This window comes from Oxyura jamaicensis, chromosome 9, assembly GCF_011077185.1.
Source record: "Oxyura jamaicensis isolate SHBP4307 breed ruddy duck chromosome 9, BPBGC_Ojam_1.0, whole genome shotgun sequence".
In the NCBI taxonomy this organism is placed as follows: Eukaryota; Metazoa; Chordata; class Aves; order Anseriformes; family Anatidae; genus Oxyura; species Oxyura jamaicensis.
This window is the reverse complement of record NC_048901.1, coordinates 24594501-24613553: the sequence shown is the minus strand read 5'-3', so window position 1 is coordinate 24613553 and position 19053 is coordinate 24594501. Positions and strand designations below refer to the sequence as shown.

Sequence of the window (19053 nt, the reverse complement as noted above, 5' to 3'; positions counted from 1 at the left end):
TGTCCGGTTGTGCCAGGGAAAAGTTGGGTGATGGACAGCGAGACTGGGGCAGGGCAGAGTGAGAGCAGTTCTCCCTGCTGGCCGCACCGAGGGCGAGTGGAGCTGGTTTCACGTACTGAGAGATCATCAGGTCTCAGCTGCTGCTAACATGAGCACTGAGACTTCCAGCAGGCCTTTCAATACTTAAAGGGGGCTTATAAAAAGGATGGAGACCTTTAGGATCCATTAGGAGGGAATTCTTCACTGTAAGTGTGGCGAGGCCCTGGCCCGGGCTGCCCAGAGAGGCTGTGGATGCCCCATCCCCGGGGGTGTTCAAGGCCAGGCTGGATGGGGCCTTGGCCAGCCTGATCTGGTGGGTGGCGTCCCTGCCCACGGCAGGGGGCTGGAGTTAGATGGTCTTCAAGGCCCCTTCCAACCTAAACCATTCTCTGATTCTATGGCATGACAGAGTGCAGCACGGCACGAGCCATGCCTTGACTCCATCCAGCAGACACAGCCCAGACATGAACAAGCCCCGAAGCAGGATCCCTGCTGGCTGCACCCACGGCTCAGGCTGCTACCCACACCCTCAGCGGAGGATGGCTGCGCTGAGCAGCCACGTGCTGCAGAGAGAAGTGCCTCTCAGGGCAGCTGGGACGAGGGGAATGGGACAGCTGCTCGCTTACCCCGCCAGTGGTTCACACCTCAGGTCACAAGATGACTTCTCATCACTCCGAAGCCTCTGGACAGCTGTCAATATGTTTGCATCCAAATGAATCGATGTATTGCAGTCACAACTCAACAGAAAAGGGATGAGCTGCCACCAGCCTCCAGTTCAATTCTTGGTACGTCAAATTGCACTGGGCAATGTGTGACAAGTACAATGGTGCTGCGTTCCTAGCCCAGCCTTCCATTATACGTGACAGGAGCTACACACGAGCATCTCCACCAGGGAGCCTGCTCTGTAGGAAAGCTTCTCTCCCCATTAGTACGTTCCTTATTATTCTGTCTCCAGCAAGACGTTCATTTTACAAGTCAAAGTGCTTCAATGCTACATGGCTTTAGAAATCAGAGCACACTGTACGGGTCAGCAGGAGCACTGCAGCAAACAAATGAAGACTTCTACAGAATGGGGGGGGCATGTGCCAGGAGGTATGAAAATACCCCTAGGTACGCTCAGCTTCACAAAACAATCACCATGACAACTCTCCATCGCAAAGCCAGGTTCTACACCCCGTGCCGAGCCCTGTCAGCCAGAGTCAGACCTGGGGCCGGCGCGTCCTCCGAGGCACGGCGTTGGTGTGCCTGTCCGCAAAGGGAAAAGTCCAAAGGCAACTGGCTCACCTCGCCTCGTCTGACACTGCCCTCCGTCCTACTGAAGCGGTGGCTGGGCAGCTCGCGCAGCCTTCCAGCTCCGCTCCACGCAGCCCTGCTGCAGCCAGGAAGGCGCTGCGCAGCGCAGCCTGCAGCGCTCCAGTGAGGTCGCAAGCGAGGGTGCCAAGCAAGCTTCCAGAACAGGGACGTATTACCCGTTACGTGTAACTGATCACAGCCAACGATCCCTGTAGGACAGCAGCACAAATTTTCAGCAGGCACTACTGCTTCATACGCATCTCGCAATCAAGCAGGACCAATTTGGCAGGGGTGGTGACACAGGCTCCCCGGCCTGCCTCTTTTTCCTAGCTAGGTTCTCTGCCCCACAAGCCCTTCCTTGGGTGACCTTCGCAGCGGCCTGCATGCTTAGAGGTCTGTCTTCTTCAGCTTTTTAAGCTGGTTTCATAAAAGACATTACCCGTACTCCAAGCCTCATTTCACTGATAGTTTTTGACAATCGCAGCTACAAAAGCAATAGAACTTATTAAAAAGATGTTCATTCATTCCAAGTCCATTTCCCCTGGACTAATATTATTTTCCAGTTCTCTTCATTTGCTGTTCAAACAAGGTTCTGTCATTAAACCACGGGAATTATTCTGAGAGATGACAGCAAGTACCTTGAGTGCCAAAGCACTGCCCCGTCCTCTCGCTAAGAAGGGGGATTTAAAGCTTTCTTCTGATACCTGCCGGCTCTTCTCTGCTGCACGCCCAGCTCCAGGCACGCTTTGCTTTGGAGCACGCTGAAGCTCAGCTCAGCACCTCTGGCTGGGACGTGGGGAATGCTGGAGCTGCCGTGGCACAACACCGTGCCAGGGGCCCAAACGGCACCGGCCTGTCCCAAGGTCGTTGCCAAACCAGCCCCGAGGTTTTCAGCTCCCCAGAAGCAGCGCTCTGCCGTTAGCCTGGCAAAAGATGCATGAAGCCAGCCACCAAGGCACTGCCAGCTCCTCCTTGAGGGAGCAGAGCTGGAGGAGCCCCGGGGCAGGCAGCAGGCATCCTGCAGCTCCAGGGCTGACAGATGATCGAGCTGATGGCTATGGGAATCACTGCGCTCAGGCCTCTCCTCCCCAGGCAGCTCCAGTCTCAGACGACAGAAGCAGCTGAAAACCCCCTAGAAAAGCCAAGCAGATGCCTGTAGGCCACCACGTGCGGCAGCCAAGCCTGCCTTTACAAGTCCAAGGCAGCAATCCCAGGGTGGAAGTCCCGCCTCGTGCTTGCTCCAGCCATGGAGCAGGATGCGGAGCAGCCCCATGGGGCTGGACCCGCAGCATGGCCCCGCTACAAGAGCCAGCAGCCCTGTGCCACGCAGCACCAGAGCCTGCCCCTGGCAGCTGCCACGTTCCCAGTGGCTGAAGAATGAGAACGGCAGAAATTACTGCCAGCTTTGCCAAGCTGCTAAAAAGCACGGAAGCCCAGTTTATAGAGATTAAAAACTATAGTGTGCCATGCTTACATTAGCAGGCAAAGAGACACGGCACTGCAAGTTCTACTGCAAAATATTAATTTTCCAATAAATGAGAACATTTTTAACAATTAGGTTTTGAAATTACAGCACCGGAAGATTGTTAGTTTTCTGGCTCATCGGTTTTTCCTTTTTCACTGACAAAATGGATGGAAAGTAGCGCAAAGACTTCTGCCACAGAGAAAGAAAAGCTGATTAGAGAACCTTTACCTTCACAGTAAATAGACAATGAAATAAGAAGGTAACATCTTAATATACATCGCCCAGATTTAGTATTAGACCTAAGCTGCAAGACAATCTCCTCCTGAGAACTCAGCTAGCTGTGAATGAAACTTCATGTTACCTGCACAGACACCTTGTCGCTTTTATCAGATTAAGGCTTTTACCAGCTCCACTCATCTGCCATTAACGAAGACACCGTTCTTTGTGAAGCTGACAAACACACGACGATGGAGGGGGAAAACACTCAGCATGAAGCACTGACGTGGGGGATCCCACACGTGGAGCTCCTCCCGCCACCAGAGCACGCGGCAGGTGAGAGCCGCAGCTCTTAGAGGCAAACACGCATTAAAGGAAGCATGGAGAGAAGTTTCCTAATAGATTTCGGGAACTTCTTTTTAGTCTATGAGAACTTAAATTCTTTAATGCCCTTCTTCTCCGTACATTTTCAGTTACGTCTGGCTGCTTTACGGGAAGAATCCAGAATATAAAACAAAGTCTGAATTACTGCACTATTAACTTTCCCACTTATAATTATAAAACTTCAGTTGAAGTTGACCATCAAGATGTACGAGCAAATTCTGCAGTCAACATCTGACATTTTTAGCACCGTAGCCCCAAGGCTTCAGCAGAGCTAATTATAAAGCTTTGCCCATCAGCAAACATCAAGCCAAATATACGTACAAACAAACATTTCAGCAAACATTTCATACTGCTCCCCCAAAACTCTTGTGCTCCAATAAACCAAACTGACCATTTTACTGTATAAAAAGTAAAACGTAATGCATTTTATCTTCCCATTCGTTGAACACAAAAGTTCAAGATCACTGAAGCAAAAAAAAAGCCTACAAGAACTTGCGTAAGAGCTCAGCTTCTCGGGCTGAAACGAACGGAAAGCACTGCAATAACACCTGCCACGAGCAATCTCTCATGAAGCTGTCCAAACGCGGTGGTGTAACAGCAGAAGGTTTTCATCTCATAAAGGTGGTGCACAGCTGCATCCATCACATGTGGGAAATCTGAGAGATGCTCTCAAAACGAGCAATTTCTTTGGGCTAAGTCTCTCTCCCCCAGCTCCAGATGTTTTGAAGCAGGCGATCGGGAAGAGCCTCCTGAAGGAGGAGCTGGGTATTCCCGACACAACGGGCTGAGAGGCCCCCAGAGCTCCAGGTCAGCACTCAACAAGTTCCTCTGCGAGGCTGGTGGGCCGGCCAGCTCACTGCACGCCATCGGATGGCCAGCTAATTGCTGACAGATATTCTCTGTCCAGTGTCAGCACGACCCAGGCGCTTGAGCAGCCTACCTCAAAAGGCCATCTGAAGGAAGCGGAAGCGTGGCAATTCGTGACAGCACCACACAAAAGCTGAAGCTCAGCGGATCAGGACCTCAATATCAAGGTCGAGAGCAAAGTTCCCATTCCTGCTGAACCTGGCACCTGCCTACCTGCCAAGCGTGGCCCCCAGCTCAGGACATCCAGCCAGCTCCTTCCCAGGTGCAGGATGTGAGCAACCAAACCTTCCTCACTGACCAGCCTGAAGGTGGCAGGGGTGTGTGAAATGAGTGTTTCCCTCCGAGCAGGAGGTTTGCACCAACCCATGTAATGTCTGCAGTTCGTTCCCATGGGTCAAAAGGAAAAAGGAATTTTAAAAAATGAGAAGTTATAAAAAAGGGAAGTTAATGAAGTCAAACATCTTGATGCAGCTTGGGGAAGCCCTTACGTTGCTGACTGGCAGATGCTGGGAGCGTGTTCCACAGGAAGGATTCGGGTACACACCATTTTTTCCTTCATGTTTTTAGCCCCCAAATCTGCTAGCAGAGCAGATGGATGTTTGGCCTGACAACAGAGCCGTTCCTGCACTGTTATCACCAGCAACCAAACAAAGCATGATCCGCTTTTACAGCATGAAAAGCCTGAAAAAAAATCATCTTCCAAGCCTAGAGGCATGATGTACTTTGTATTTTGGCACTCCTTGCAACAGGAAAGAAAAGGAAGTAGGCTCCCCACGTCCGCGAGGCAATTCTCAACACTAGCCTGCCTACCTGCTCCGTTCCACAAAGTGCTAACGCAGCCTCACCGCGGATCTGTCTGCAGCTCGGTATTCTCGGTGCGCACGCGCTGGACGTACCTCGCTGCTCCTGGAGAAAACTGACATTTTTGCTTCTAGGCAGAGATATCTCCCTAGAGGGCAAGGCACAGCAGCAACTTCCACTTCTGCAACCAAAAATCTCAGACAAACAGATCGGGATTTTAACAGCCTGCAAGTGCAGTTACTAGCAGCTTTTCCTAATGACATCAGAAAATGACGAGAAATCCTTAGGCAGTCCAGATGCATACAGGACTTGGGCATTGCACGTGTGAATGTTGAGTCCTTGCTCAAACGCCACCTGCTAAAGCCCTGCACGGCGTTGTGTATCCGTGCTTTTTCTCGCCCAACAACGTGCCAGTGTCTCAAAGCACCATTAAAATAGAGGAGCGAGCAGTCTGATCTGCACACTGCAGCATTTCCAGCAGGGAATGGAAACAGTCCTGGTGCTTTTGCTGTTCAGTACCCGGGAGATGGACGGGGACCACTCAGACAGCCCTCCAGCCTTAGATTTACATTTGCCAGCATAATTTCTTGCTGCTACTCACTGCATTTGCAACTTCAGAGCAAGGGCACAGATAGGGTGCTTTTAACACTTCCGCAAAACTTACTGGCCTCTACCTCAAAGCAATGTAGTTCTTCCCTGCAACGATTTATTTACTCACGGATTTCAATTTGGTCTTGTGCCAACATTCCCTATCAGTTCAAATAAGCTTTTTCTTCCCAAGCTTACTCTTAGCAAGTACATCTGTGATAAACATATTTCACAATCTATAGCCAGTCACAGCCCCTCGAAATCTTTGATTTTCTAAGCCCAATAAAGCAGATTCCTCTCGTGTCCCCTCACGCCCTACTGTTCCCCGTCACCTTCTCTCTGACGTTCCCGAGCTCCCCTTGCCCAAACAGCGCTGAGCAGAGCTGCAGTGGGCTGGGCCTTGCAGCACCAGTGCCCTCATCTCGGAGCACGAACATCTTCAGCTTGGTGCCCAGCACTCAGAGCTCCGTTTGCCTCCAGGTAACGCATCACACGAGCAAGGCACTGTCCTGCTGTTCGCGGCGTCTCATACACTTTGTCCTCCACCACCTCCTCGCTTGCAGCCAGCGGCCTCCCGCACTGGAGCAGATGCATCCACTCCCTGCTCAACCTCCACGCGAGGTTCTCTGATGTTGCTTTAGAGACACAGAGCGCTCCAACAGCCTGTGTGTGCAGTGCTGTGGTGTTTCTGCTAAGCTTTGGTTTTTCTCCCCAAAACAAGCTGTTTGAAGGACTCCCACTAAACAAGGAGCTTCGGCATTCCCATTTAAGCAGTCCACGTGAGTTTCCTGTGTTTGAACGGTTCAGCTGGAGGTGAACAGCTTTAATACCACGTGCACAGGTTCTTAGAGCAATGCAAGCCCCAGAAGGGCATGAAGGGAACACCGCAGAAACACAGGTGAGCACACGTTGTATCGTGTGCCTTTGTAGATGCTTCCAGAAAGAAAAATGAAAGAAAAACGAGAAAGATGAGCCTGACCTTTTTAAAACACCAGCTGATGTGCTGGGATAACGTTGTCTGCTTTGCACCTGAGGTGCGACACTTCTTCCAGACTACAAGTTCAGCTACAGACAACAATCATGCCACCGAGATGTGAACCTTCCAGACAAGCCCCATACAGCCGAGTTAGCCCATTGCTCTGAGTGGAGGAGCACAGCTGAGATAACACGGGCAAGGCTGAGCTAACGCCACGGCCTACCCGCGGTGGTCGAGTCCCTGCTGACACCAAAGCCTGGAAAGAAAGAGGGGGAGAGGCTGGATGATAAATCTAGAAAGAGAGAGCAGTTAATTGCAATTACAGAAATGTAATTTAAACAAAAGGTTCGTATTTCTGGGAGAAGAGGAAAAGATAATTGGCATAAGTAACTGACTCTAATACGATAACTATGTGCAGCTACTTCCAGAATTGCTGGGACTAAATCATCTATTTGCCAAACATGTCATGTCTTCTGTTCAATGATTACAGAATATTAGCATGCAGAAATGTAGAAAAATAAGCTAATCAGCAGCTCCACATGCTTGCTCTCTGGAGAGCCATGATCTCAATGTCAGAATATGAAAATAGTAATTAACAAAAAAAAAATCAGACCTGTTAGTTAGAAGTAGTAGATATTAGAGCTGGAAACAAACCAAACAACTCAACTGCCAGCAAGTCGCAAGGAGCTGACTCACAGTACCTGTCCTGCTAACAGGCAGCACCTTTCCCACGGGGTTCACCTTAAATTTTCTCTCCCAATTTCCCGGTGGTATAGCCAGGATCACCCCACGCAAGCCAGGGCAAGAAGCCAGTAGAGACTGGGGGCAAGCACCCAGCCTGCTCGCTGCCCCCACCGCGCCTGCACATCACCGCTGCCCTCTGTCAGGAGCTACAGGAGCAGAAGGCTGCAGAAGGCACGGCAACACAAAGCTGACCCTTCCAAAGGGTTAGCAATGTCAGGAGCAGCCTGCTGTCCTGGGGACACGCTCATGCCTCCTGCCCGGTGCGGCTGGGAGCTGCCTCTTCCAGCTCTGTTCAGCAGGACTTCAGCTCCCTCTGCAGCGTCGTGCTCAGGCTGAAGAGCCAGATAGGAAGCCCTGAAGGGCTCTGTCAGGGGAAAATAACGAATCCTGTCTGGTCCTGAATGAAAGACAAATAAATTAAGCCGCAGAATCTTTCTGGTCTCGGATTCCTGCTGGTTGTATCTCCTACTTCAGATGATTATCACTTTGCAGACTCATCACTTCAATAACTATTCGTGGATTGCTGGACTCGGTGCTAATGCGTCGTTATCCCGTCTCTGCCCTATTAGCGAGATGAAGACATTATGCTGCTCCGCTACAAAACACCACCTCGAGCCACAAAGCCTGGACCAGACTTTTCTCTCATTTCATCTGCAATAGGAAAATTGCAAGTACATATCCCAAAAGGTAGCTGCTCCAGCTATACGCCCATGCTAGAGAGCAGACTACTGCCTGGAGAGAGGTGTGATCCACGGGCATTTATCAAAGCATCGCACGAGCGCCCAGTCTCGGGCAAGGGGGACCTGGGTGAGGCCATCTGGGGGACAACTCCCTCCTTCCATAGTGCCAGAGACATCTCAGAAGGAAAGTGGCCCCACCAACATTAGTGGGATAAATCCCAGGACTGAACCTTGGTTTCATCTGAGAAGCAGAACTGTGGTGCCCACACGTGCCAGGTGTATGCACCACCCCCAGTTTGACGCCTTTTTCAGTGAAACCATGTAATTCCTGTGTTGTGCAGGCAAGACTAGATGTCAGCTCTCCCCACCCAGTTCTGTTTGCAATTTAAGCATCAGGCTTTCCTGCAGCAAGGATTGTATCCTTCCCCAGCTGAGTCTCACAGCAATGTCAGGAGCTTACTGCCCCGTACAGTGTACCTGGTACAACTGCCCAGAGTGTTCTCCTCAAAAATAAACACACACCTACACCCTCGCTGAAAGCTGCTGATGGACAGTTTAATGCAACGCAAATTCCGCGATGAAGCGATGCAGCACGACACACACAGCTGAAAGGCTCCAGAGGAAAAATGAAGGAAAGCAGAAAAATGGATGTTTTAACCCCTTACAGATCTGGGGGAACGGGCTTGGCTTTCAATAGTTAACTGATAGGCATTCTGTTCTGCCACTATTTGTAGTGCCATAAGTCTGCCCCAAAGTGACAGTTTGTTAACCCCTGACTTCAAAGAGAACAAGGGATACAAAATTTGGGCCTCTAAGACACTCACTCTCACCAGTGACGCTGATAGATCAAGTGTAAGAGAAAAAGAGGCCATGAGAAGAAAGCATTTTATACCAAACTATCGTCAGGGTAGCTCCCCGACTTTGCTTTCAGGCAGACCTCAACACCTGAGTGGCCTTCCCACACAGTTTGCAGTGGCACGAGACTAAAATGCGAGAGGCTGGCAGTGGCCTAATGAGGGGGGCACTATGGGGAACTTTTTTTGTTGTTTTGCACAAACTTCTGATCAACACTTCGAAGTACCAGCAGACACTCCCGCTTCCTCCTCAGAAGATGCATGCCTGCAGGTTTTGTGGGAGCACTTTTAGAGATGCCTCACAAGGAGGTTAGCACAGACTCATCATCCCTTGTGGTCCGAAACGCAACTGCCACCTGCACCCAGAGCAACCCTGCTTGCCGTCAGTGCTCCAGCCGCTGCTCATCCCCTCCCCGAGCACCCACGGCCTCACTAAACACGCGGCACAGCTTCCCTTCCCCACCAGGGACACACCTGACAGCAGCAGAGGTGCCCTTGCAGCAGCCCTGTCCTCCCGCCCAGAGCTTTGCGGAGCCTCCCGGGGCTGGGGGAGGCCGGGGTCCCTGCACGCCTCCCGGCTGTGCCGCAGCTGCCCTTGGCCCCGTGCACCTGGCAGAGTTGCGTGTGGTGCAGCAGGACGCGGGGAGCCAGCACTACGACATGGCACTCACCGTGAAACACCCCGTTGTCCACCAGGAAGTGCCGGCAGTACTGCAGACAGCTTTTCTTATCCAGACTCCAGTAACTCATCGTGAGAAGACTTTCTGCTCACCATCAAAGACAGCTACCCTACAAAGGGAAACAGAATGGGTAATTTAACGAGTTAATTTACGAGAAATGCATAACTACCAGGAGCACTACAAAAAAAAACCCACAAGGGTATTTATTGGAGCTCTTCATGCAGAACAGTCCGTTAGCTTCATACCGGGTGTTACAGCAAACGCAGCCCTTCTCTCCCCAAACACACACCTCTGAGGACACGCAGCGATGCCGGGCGCAGAGCACTCAGACCAGCTGGGTCCCAACTGCCAGCAGCCCTCAAAGCCAGTGAACCGAGAGCTGCTGTGCCCGAGCCAAGTGCCTGCTGTTCGCCCACCCCGCAGCCCTGCAGGCGAGCATGTGGCCACGAGAGAGGATCGATTTAATCTATTTAATGATGCTGGCCCACATTTAACAACTGCAAACGCATCGGACAGCACCACAGAACAAAATATACCCTTCCCAGTTAAACCTACAAAAAAAAAGATGAATCAATGGAACCGAAGGTAATTAACGACAGCCCAATGTTGGGACCATGTTGTCGCACTATGCGGACGCAGAGCCCCCGCAGCACTCCCCTAGCACAGGGCTGAGGGTCCCGGCGCTGTCACCAGGTGAGTTTTGCCTCCAAGGCCACCAGCAGCAGGCACACGGGCACTGAAATATTCACGGGTAATTTGCTGCAGATGCTACCACCCCCCAGAGCCCGGAGCAGACGGCGGTCCTTCTGGCCACGGGCCCTGGGGCTCTGCTAGGCCAAGCCCCCTGGGTGCCAATATTGCTTGGATGCTGCCACCAGCGCTTACAAACCCCACGTGGGAAGGCCCAGTGGAACAAAGGGCGGCCGAGCGAGGGGCTGAAGCCAGTCACTAACAATGAGGGGAGGAACAATTCCCCTTCGGGCCTCGGGAGCGTTTCCATCACGAGCCGCTCCATGGTTCCACTGCCACAGCCCGGGACAATGGCAACAGTCGGAACAAGGATTTCCAGAGACCCGAACGGCACAAGCTGACTCGTTAATAAGCTGGTGGCTGTAACGCAAGACAAGGCTGTGTTTGTTTGAGAGGTTTCGCTGAACGTCTGTTGAGGGAAGCTCAGCCTCTTGTTGCGCAGGTCGGACCTCATGGAAAGCCCCCAACCAGCAGCGCCACGGGCACAGCCGAACAACGCAGTGCTTCACGCTCCTCTCAGATCTGCTGCTGAAGGAAAACAAGCAAAAAGGACACGTGGACTCCTTGGTTTTGACACCAAATCCCTGGATTCTCCTCCTCCCTTTGCTGTTTCATCCAGGTCAGGACTCGTGTCAGCCGCCCCTTCCTGCCACGGACCTGCTTTGGGCTCCCATTTCACCTCCCTCCCACCTTCCCCTGGTCCTAGCCCAGCTGCTCTCTCGCCCACGCTCTGCACAAACAACTCCTTCTCCTTCCCGCTGCCTTCATCCACGAAGCCCCAAGCAGGATGTGAGGGCACTGCCCCCCTCCTCCACAAAGGCCCTGCTGGGGGCTGCAGGCAGCTCCCCCCGGCAAGGTGCCGCAGCACGCTGGAAGTGCCAGGGCTGCAGATCTGCTGACGGACGCAGATATTCTGCTCGAGTGATTTCAAAACAAAAGGGAAATCAAGTCCTCTCCAACCATGGCCAACGGGATTCACCCCACCCGTAACGACCAGTTCAGCCACAGCTGTCTCCTGGGACCCGATCCCCGTACTCCTCTACAAGGGAAACGAAGAACTGGGAGAACTTCTCCCCTTCCCGGAGAACATCTGTCGGATGTTCCTGTTTTGCTCCATCTCAAAGCCAGCTGTCTCCGTTACAGTGTGCTATGGGTATGGACCACAGTGTTTACCCTATGGCATGTTTTACTGAAGTTTGGACCACCAAACGTAACGCCCAGTAACAGCAAAGTAACACCTTCGCCAGGCTGCTGCCTTTCTTGGACTTCCGTCCTTGCCAGGGGTGAGCCGTCACTAGAGCTCGCCGTAAGGAAGGCCACCCTTCTGGGAGTTAATTAGTAAGGTGTGAGCTGTTAGTGCAGGAATAGCGTTATCCACGCTGCCCAGCCTGCTGCCAGGCTTTTAGCTGTAGGTGTTGACAATCACATGAGTATTACCGTGTTTTAACTCGTAAAGTTGTGTCAAGAATTGATCAGTAAGAATTTACCCAGCATTAAGAGAGGTTTTATCTCTTGTTCCACTCCCACAGAGAGCTCAGGTCGGGGGGACTGATGGGAGGAGTTTCAGTCGATATGAATGCAGCGCCTCGGAAGGAAAGCCTTCAGCCCCCTCCTCCTCCCTCCTCTCCCGCTGACACAATGTCCCCTTGTCCTCAGCACCACCCGATGGCACGCAGAACAAAGGTTCTCCTGGCACTCAGGGAGGAGGGCAGAATCCCAAAGCGGCGACACCAGCTGACACAAACATCCTGTAAAAACCCCGTAACGCCCCCAGCCCCCAGTGTCTGGCTTTCTCTGGTACGGAGCTGTGGGAGAGCCCAGCCAGGACCGTGCCCTCCTCTGGGGTACAAAAGCAGCAGACAAATGAAAAACAAACAAGCAAAAAACAGGCAGAAAGCCCCCATGCTTTGGGCCTAAAGATCATCATTTCACGAGAAAAATCGCTTAGGAATTCAGCATTCCACCAGGAGGACAGATTGCAAAAAGTCTTGGCCACATTAGGCCAGAATGAGTGGTTACACAGGTAAGGTGTTGTAGCGTGTAGAATAAGCTACATGGGCATAAAACATCAGTAACTGTTTGAGCAGCAAAGGACAGTATCTGGGGAAAAAGTTACTCAAATAATTCCTGCAGGGCCAGCTCTGACCCCGGCATGAGATGTTAGTGCCCTGAGTCCTGGTTCCGCAGGAGATGTCCCCCAGAAGAGGAGAGCCATGGCGGGGACGAGCTCCGCGGAACGGCACTCCACCGGCTGTCACTGGAAGCGGACTGATTTTGCTCAGAGCAGTTGGATACCAAAAATACCTTGCACCTGCATACACACGTCCATGTGGAGACACTGGTGAGACGAACCAAGATGATTTTCTTACTAAGACAGTGGGGGAACTCCTCACATGGAATGTTTTGTTGTGTTGTTTTATAAAATTGATTCCAAAGTTTGCAGAGGTAAACGTACGCGGTACTTCTGTACTCAGCAGGGGATGCGCATGCTCTGTCTGGGTCGTGCGAGGTGCTTCTTGTTACCAGGGGCTCACCACCAAGAACCGACAGCCCCTGGGCTCAGCATTCTGCACCTGCCCTCTCAAAGCTTGTCCGAGGGAATCCATGCCACCGCAGCACATGGAGGGGGAGCGAACCATGCTCGCAGCACGGACTGTTGTGATCAGCACTCCACTATTCCATAAAGCCGCAGCACAACCTAAAGAGTCAGCTGCAACGTTTCACCCGGACACTCTGCAGGCCCCGAATGTGAAGAGGGAATTAAGCACGCGTCCGTCGAGCACTCGGAACTTGGTCTGAGCCCGGTGCACAGCTCTCTGGGGAGCGCTCCAAAAGCTGAATTGTTAGTTAAAGCTAAGTGAGCAGCACGCAGGCTGCAGAGATTGCTAAGCTCATCTTTTCTCAGCTCCCTCTCCCCTTCTCATTGCTGAAGCACTTCAACAGATAACGTTAAGTCAATCTGATAGCACGAATGGGTCCTGCCAACAGGACACCAGCACCTCCCACGGCCAAAACCACAGTCTGAAACCTCCCATGAGGCCTCAGCTACCTTCCTAAGCCTTTTTTTTTTTTTTTATAAGTATCCATAGTATATACAGATACTTTCTAAAATGTAAAGTATCTTGTAGTATAAGTAAAACGCTTTAAAAAAATCCCCCAAATCACACCCCCTTTTCAACAGCAAGTCCTTATTCATGAATATCACCAGCACAGAAAAGGATTACTGATAGCAGCTGGTAATAGAAGGGAAAACCATCTAGTACCTGATCCTTGTCTTCTTTTTATTCCTCTAGAACAGCTCCTGGAGGAATAACAAGTTTTTATCTGGTTTTTATCCTTTATTTTCCTTCCAGAGCAGCCCCTGATCTAATTTGCCACGAGGCCCCGAGGACGGCTGCACTGGCACAGCAGCGATGGCTCTGAAGGCGGTGGCTGTGTGCGAGCCACACAGAAGGAAGAAAAAGTCCTGTGGGCTTAGCAGGAAGCAATCAGAAACTCCTAGGAGCCAGAGGTGTCTACACAAAGGGAAAAGGTCACAGGAGTTTGGATTTAGGACACAGATATGGCACATCTGCGCTTTTCAGAGAAATGAAGTTGAGGTGTGGCTTTGGTTTGTTTTTTGGGGGGGGGAGGGGGGGGGTGATGGCATGGGTTTTTGTTTGTTGCTTTTTTTTGTATTAAGCTGATATTTTGGTAATTTCCCTATCAGGGCAGTAAACATTAATCCTAGCCACACATCCTTCACGAGACGGAGACAGACTGGTGTCAGTGTGCTTGTTTGAGCAAGCCCCTTGGGGCACTCAGGAAACTGTACCCAGCCTCACCGGGCCAGTGCCACGGGTGTTGAGAAGAAAAGAGAGGTGGCGGCAGCCTGCCCTGCTGGCCCTGCTCCGGGAGGTCCTGCCCAGCCCCTCGGGCACCCAGCTGGGATCACGCAGAAGGGCTGATGCCCACCGCCGAGGAGCGCACAGACCTCAGCACCTGCCCCAGACGAGCTCCCATCCCGCATCGCCCACCCAGAGGAGGCAGGAGGCCGGGCTGTGGAGCCCAGTCCCAGACAAGTGCCTTACCTGTGCTGCCCCGCTAACCTGAATCCTCCTGCAGCTGCTCATTCTGATGGGGCTTTTGTTTCCCTTCTCCGCTCCTTCTGGGAAGTCATGAAAAGCATGTGTCAGCACAACTCGCTGCTGAGGAAGGCATTAGAAAGGATTTGAACTGACTCCCCATGGCAACAGACCCTGAAAAGGAATTAGCATTTGCTCCCCGCTCCTCCAGAAGCCTGAGTGCACTTTGTTTTTCTCCCGGTTAAGGAATGTTTTCCAGGAGAGCAGCGTGCTGCTGCCTCTGCCGGGCACGGAACTAATAAATACGAGTGTGTATGGATGGTTTCCTTCCACGCTTCCAGCACTCAGCTGTCTTTGCCAGCTCAAGTGAGCACGAGGGAAAAAATCCAACTCTACTTTCCACACTGGAGATAAGTTTCCAAGGCTTTCAGTGAATTAAGCTACTGTGCGAGGCCAAGACCTGGAACTCCCACTCACGGTCCTGCCTGGGGTGAGCTGCTGACAGGGCCAGCAGAGGAGACTGCTGGTCTCAAGACACATCTCGCTCTGCTTTTAGCTGGAGCTCTGCTTAGCATCGCTTCGCCATGCACATCTCTGCCTGGGGTGTGCAACAGGAGAGGCAAGTGCAAGGAGCAAACGTTCGCACAGAGATTCAGCACAGCCAGAACTTCACTGAGCAGCTGTTAATAGCACAGCTCTAAGAGCTTCTGAACATACCCGACACAGAGCTTCATCTCTCTTCCCAGCAGCAGAACGGTGCTTTGAAGACCTGAAGTCACAACAAACGTGAAGCGCAAGCTTACTTTGTTCTTACCTCGCATTATTTTGGAAAATATTAATTGTTTCTAGAAATTAAGATGAACTTTCTTTCCTGTAGGTCCTTTCCACCTTGGAGAACTCTTTCTTCCTCAACAGACCAGCTGAAACATTCTCTGTAAAACCCAGGAGGCACGCAGCACACCAGGTCACGCCTGAGGGTACGCGTCCCTCACCTGGAGTAAGTGAGGATCATTTAGACAAGTCGTTTTCGGACACGTTGCTGATATAATGAGATCCCATTATCTGAAACGTGCTGCCACGTCAGTAGCCGCTTCTGCTATCACCGAGCGCACAGCTATTACTACAGCCAGTGAAAGCCTGGCTACTGCTGTGCTATGGCACGGAATAACTCAAACTCTGATAAAACATGAAGATAAAAATAAGACGCCTGGAAAGGGCTTGTGCCAGCACAGCCAGCCATGTACACAGGTGATCTGCATCTCATACGCTATCAGGCTACTTGCGGATTGAGGCGCAGTCCCCCCACGGAGCAGGGCTGGGGACTGCTGCCCCCACAAGGCACCCTGCACGTGTCATCGATTGAAGCAGTTGATAGTTGTCAATAATCTTTCATTGCTTCCTGCAGGGACGCTGCCAGGTTTGCTGCCAACCAGTCGGTCAATCAGCCACAACTCGAACTAAGCCCAGGAGTCCAGCCGAGGCTCAGCAGCACCCGTTTTAAGCCTGAGCAGCTGGAAGCCAGCACTTCCTCCGCTCCCACTCAGGGACACGCTTGGCCACACTCGGTGTGCACGGGTACGTGAACTCTGTGTCAGTTCCAATATCTTGAGTCTGTAGCGCTGCACGGGCCACTTCACACCACAGCTTGCCTCCACTTGAAACTTCTTGCAAGCGGCCCCGAGTTATTTCAGGCTGGAGAGGCTCACATGGACAGCTCTTGCCAGGAACGTTACACCTCTCTAATACACGCGGCCAAACGCAATTAAAGCGGTTCTGTAATGCTCACCTGTGGACTTGAGGCCCCAGAAGAGCACACGTCGCATCCCCAGCACTGAGTACTCGGCTTTTTCTAGCACTGCAACAGGTGCCTGCTGCCAAAATGCTCTCAGCAGCTCTGCCCACCTCTCTTCCACTCCTCCGCGCTTCCCCTGCTCTCATCGGAGCCTTAGAAAGTGGCGATCCACAGCACAGATATTTCCCACTGCCTTCAGAACCCCCCAGCGCACCTTTCCACCTCCAGGCGCACGCACACCACTCCCAGCCACCCAGGCACACCTAGGCAGAGCTCCTGCAATGGAGAGCAGGGGCAAGCTCAGACCTCTGGAGTAACGGTGATGCCCTCAGCGTCCATGGAGACTGGAGCAAGAAAACCGCCGTTGTTAAGAAAGCAATCCCAGCTTTCTAAAGCAAACAAACACGAAAGAACAGGCACAAAGGCAAACACCCCCTAGCAGTTTGGGCAGCCTGCACCGCTCCTGGCCAGCCTCAGCCCCACGCCGGCAGAAGCACCTCCGGCTTGCGGACGTGGAAGCCCAGACAGATTTATCCTCAGCGCAGCCCTGACCCAGGGGCACAAGGCAATCCATCTCCGCTGCTCGGCCCCGCTCCTCTGCCCGGGGAACCGTGCTCTGCTGGCGGGCAGCTCTGGGGCTCGCAGCGCGCTGCTCACAACTGCTCAGAACGCATCCTACCACACCAGGGGAAAACACCACGACTACTTCTAAAGCACCTCCACCACTCAAGCGGGTTTGAAATCGTTGTGGTTTAACCCGGCTTTTTAGCTAATAAAGTTTCTGTAAAACCCTACAAGGCGACGGCGCACGGCAGCCTTCCCTCCGCTGAAGGCACAGCTTGGGGCAAACTGTCCTCTGAGGTAACGCAGACCTGCGAGCAGGCTGCTGCTTTCAGGACCTGGAGTGCTTTTTGTCCCCTTAACTCCCAGACTTTCTTAAATGTGATAGAAGTAAAATAATCTTTAAATAAATAAAAATCTACTGTGCAGCTGCGTTCCTGGCTTTGCCACCTCAGTTTGAACCGAACTGGGTCTTGAGGGGCATTTCAGATTTCCTTAAGGGATTAAAGGAAAGCCTTATTTAATAGGGAGATTACTCTGTAGCGCCAGCAGAAACGCAGCTTCGTGTAAAGGCTGTCCCAGGGCCGGCGGCCACCCTGTGCGTCACCTCAGGGCCGTGGGTGCCGGGTGCTTCCTGAGGCACCAGCCCGACCCGGGCACAGCTCGGCCCCCTTAACAGCGAGCCCCTCTGCTTTGCTTTTAGGGGTGAAGATGTTACTCTCCCGTACAGACTCCGGTGGCTTTGATGAAGCCATCTCGGGCCAGCCCGTGAGGGGGCTGAGGGGACCTGGGCACCCCCCGGGCCCTGTCACAAACCGCCCGCCTCCCTCTGACAGAACTTCACGTTTTTAGGAAGCCTTAAAAAAAGCAAAAACCGGTTTTTAGGGAACAAAAGGGGGTCCTGGGGAACTTGTCGGGGGGCGGTGCCGCGGCCCCGGGCAGCGCACGGCGCGGCCAGGAGCGCCCACACGGGCGAACCGGGAGGGGGGCGGCGGCGGCGAGCGGCCGGGCCCCCGCCACCGGGGGCCGGCAGACAAAGAGCCGCGGCCGGCCCCGGGGTGCGGGCACCGCCGCGCCGCTTCCCAGCCGCTGCCGCTTCGGCGGCGACCCCCGGGGGCAGCCCGGCACCCCCGGCACCGACCCCCCCGAGCCCACCCCGGCGCCCCTCGCTCACCCCGGCGCCGCCTCGCCCCGCTGCGCTCCGCTCCCGTTCAAACGCCCGGCGCCGCCGCCCGGCCCCGCCCGCCGCCGGCCGGGAGCTCAGGGGAAACCCGGAGCCGCCGGCGGCCCGGAGCGGAGCCGAGCCTAGCGAGCTGCCGCCCCGCCGCCCCGGATCCAGCCCCGGTGTTGCGGCGGCCCCGCGCCCGTTCAACCTGCCCCGCCGGGCCGCGCTCCCCCCCCGAGGGGCCCCCGCTTCTCCTCACGGAGCGCCCCGGGCCCGCCGCACCTGCCGCGGGGCCCCCGGTCGCGGCTCTTCCCCCGCGCGCCCCCTGAGGAGAGCAGCCGGCCCGGCCCGTTGCTTTGCAGCCTTTAAAAACCCCTCACGAAGTTCAGCGGCCGTTCACCTGCGGGAGCCGGCGGCACCGAGCCGGGGGAGGAGTGCCCGCCCGAAAGCCTCGGGTCCTCCTGACGGGGAAGGCTGACGGGAGGGAGGCAGCGCCCGAGCCCCTGCCTCGGGGCAGGCCCTTCGTGTGCCGCGGGGGTCGGTGTGTGAGACCGAGACGTGTTTTGTGAGGAGCCAGCTGGCACCGGGCCTGCCGGAGCTCGAGGGGCTTTGTTTGGGACAGAGGGTTCGGGTTTGGGGTGCTCTGGTGTGCAGCCAGGAGCTGGGCTCCGTGATCCCCGTGGGCCCCTTCCAACTTGAGATTTAATGGTTCAGAGCGGGAAGGAGCGGGGAGAGGTTGCAACGAACAAGAGATTTACCTAAGGACGGTGACTTTTGTCTCTTTCTTCTGTCCAGGAGCGGCCACAGGGGAAGTCTCTGGCCAGAGGCTCATCGCCACGCTGCAGCAGGGCCTGCTCCACGCCTTTGTTCTGTCAGGAACGGCCGCGGGCAGGGCTGCGCCCACCGCTTTCAGGGAGGCTCTGGGAAAGGCTGGTAATGTTTGTCACAGCCATTTGCCTTAAATACCACACCGGCAATAAAAAACCCCTGCAACTCTGAAGATATTTCCCTTATTGGCCATCTGGAGGCATCTCCTTTCACTCTCTGCAATCTGTGTAAGAAGTTGGCTTGTTTGCGGTGTAGTCAAGAGTTGCAGGGAGGACAACAAGCTAAGTAGTTTAATTCTTGTCCTTA

The 19053-nt window shown here is 53.6% G+C and overlaps 1 protein-coding gene across 3 annotated transcripts in view; it reads right to left on the bottom strand.

The window, feature by feature from the left end:
• The window catches only part of PLCH1 (phospholipase C eta 1), a 58704-nt gene extending 44180 nt beyond the window's left edge, over nt 1-14524 (bottom strand). For 2 of the 3 annotated variants that reach the window (XM_035334507.1, XM_035334508.1), the window contains exons 1-2: nt 14408-14523; nt 9579-9696 (exon numbers count right to left, since the gene is read on the bottom strand). In XM_035334507.1, the coding sequence (XP_035190398.1) occupies nt 9579-9657 (79 nt within the window). In that variant the 5' untranslated portion in view covers nt 9658-9696; nt 14408-14523. Of the gene's footprint in view, nt 1-9578; nt 9697-14407 lie in introns of all 3 variants that reach the window. The other variant, XM_035334504.1, reaches the window with a different exon arrangement.
• Between the last annotated feature and the right edge of the window lie 4529 nt (nt 14525-19053).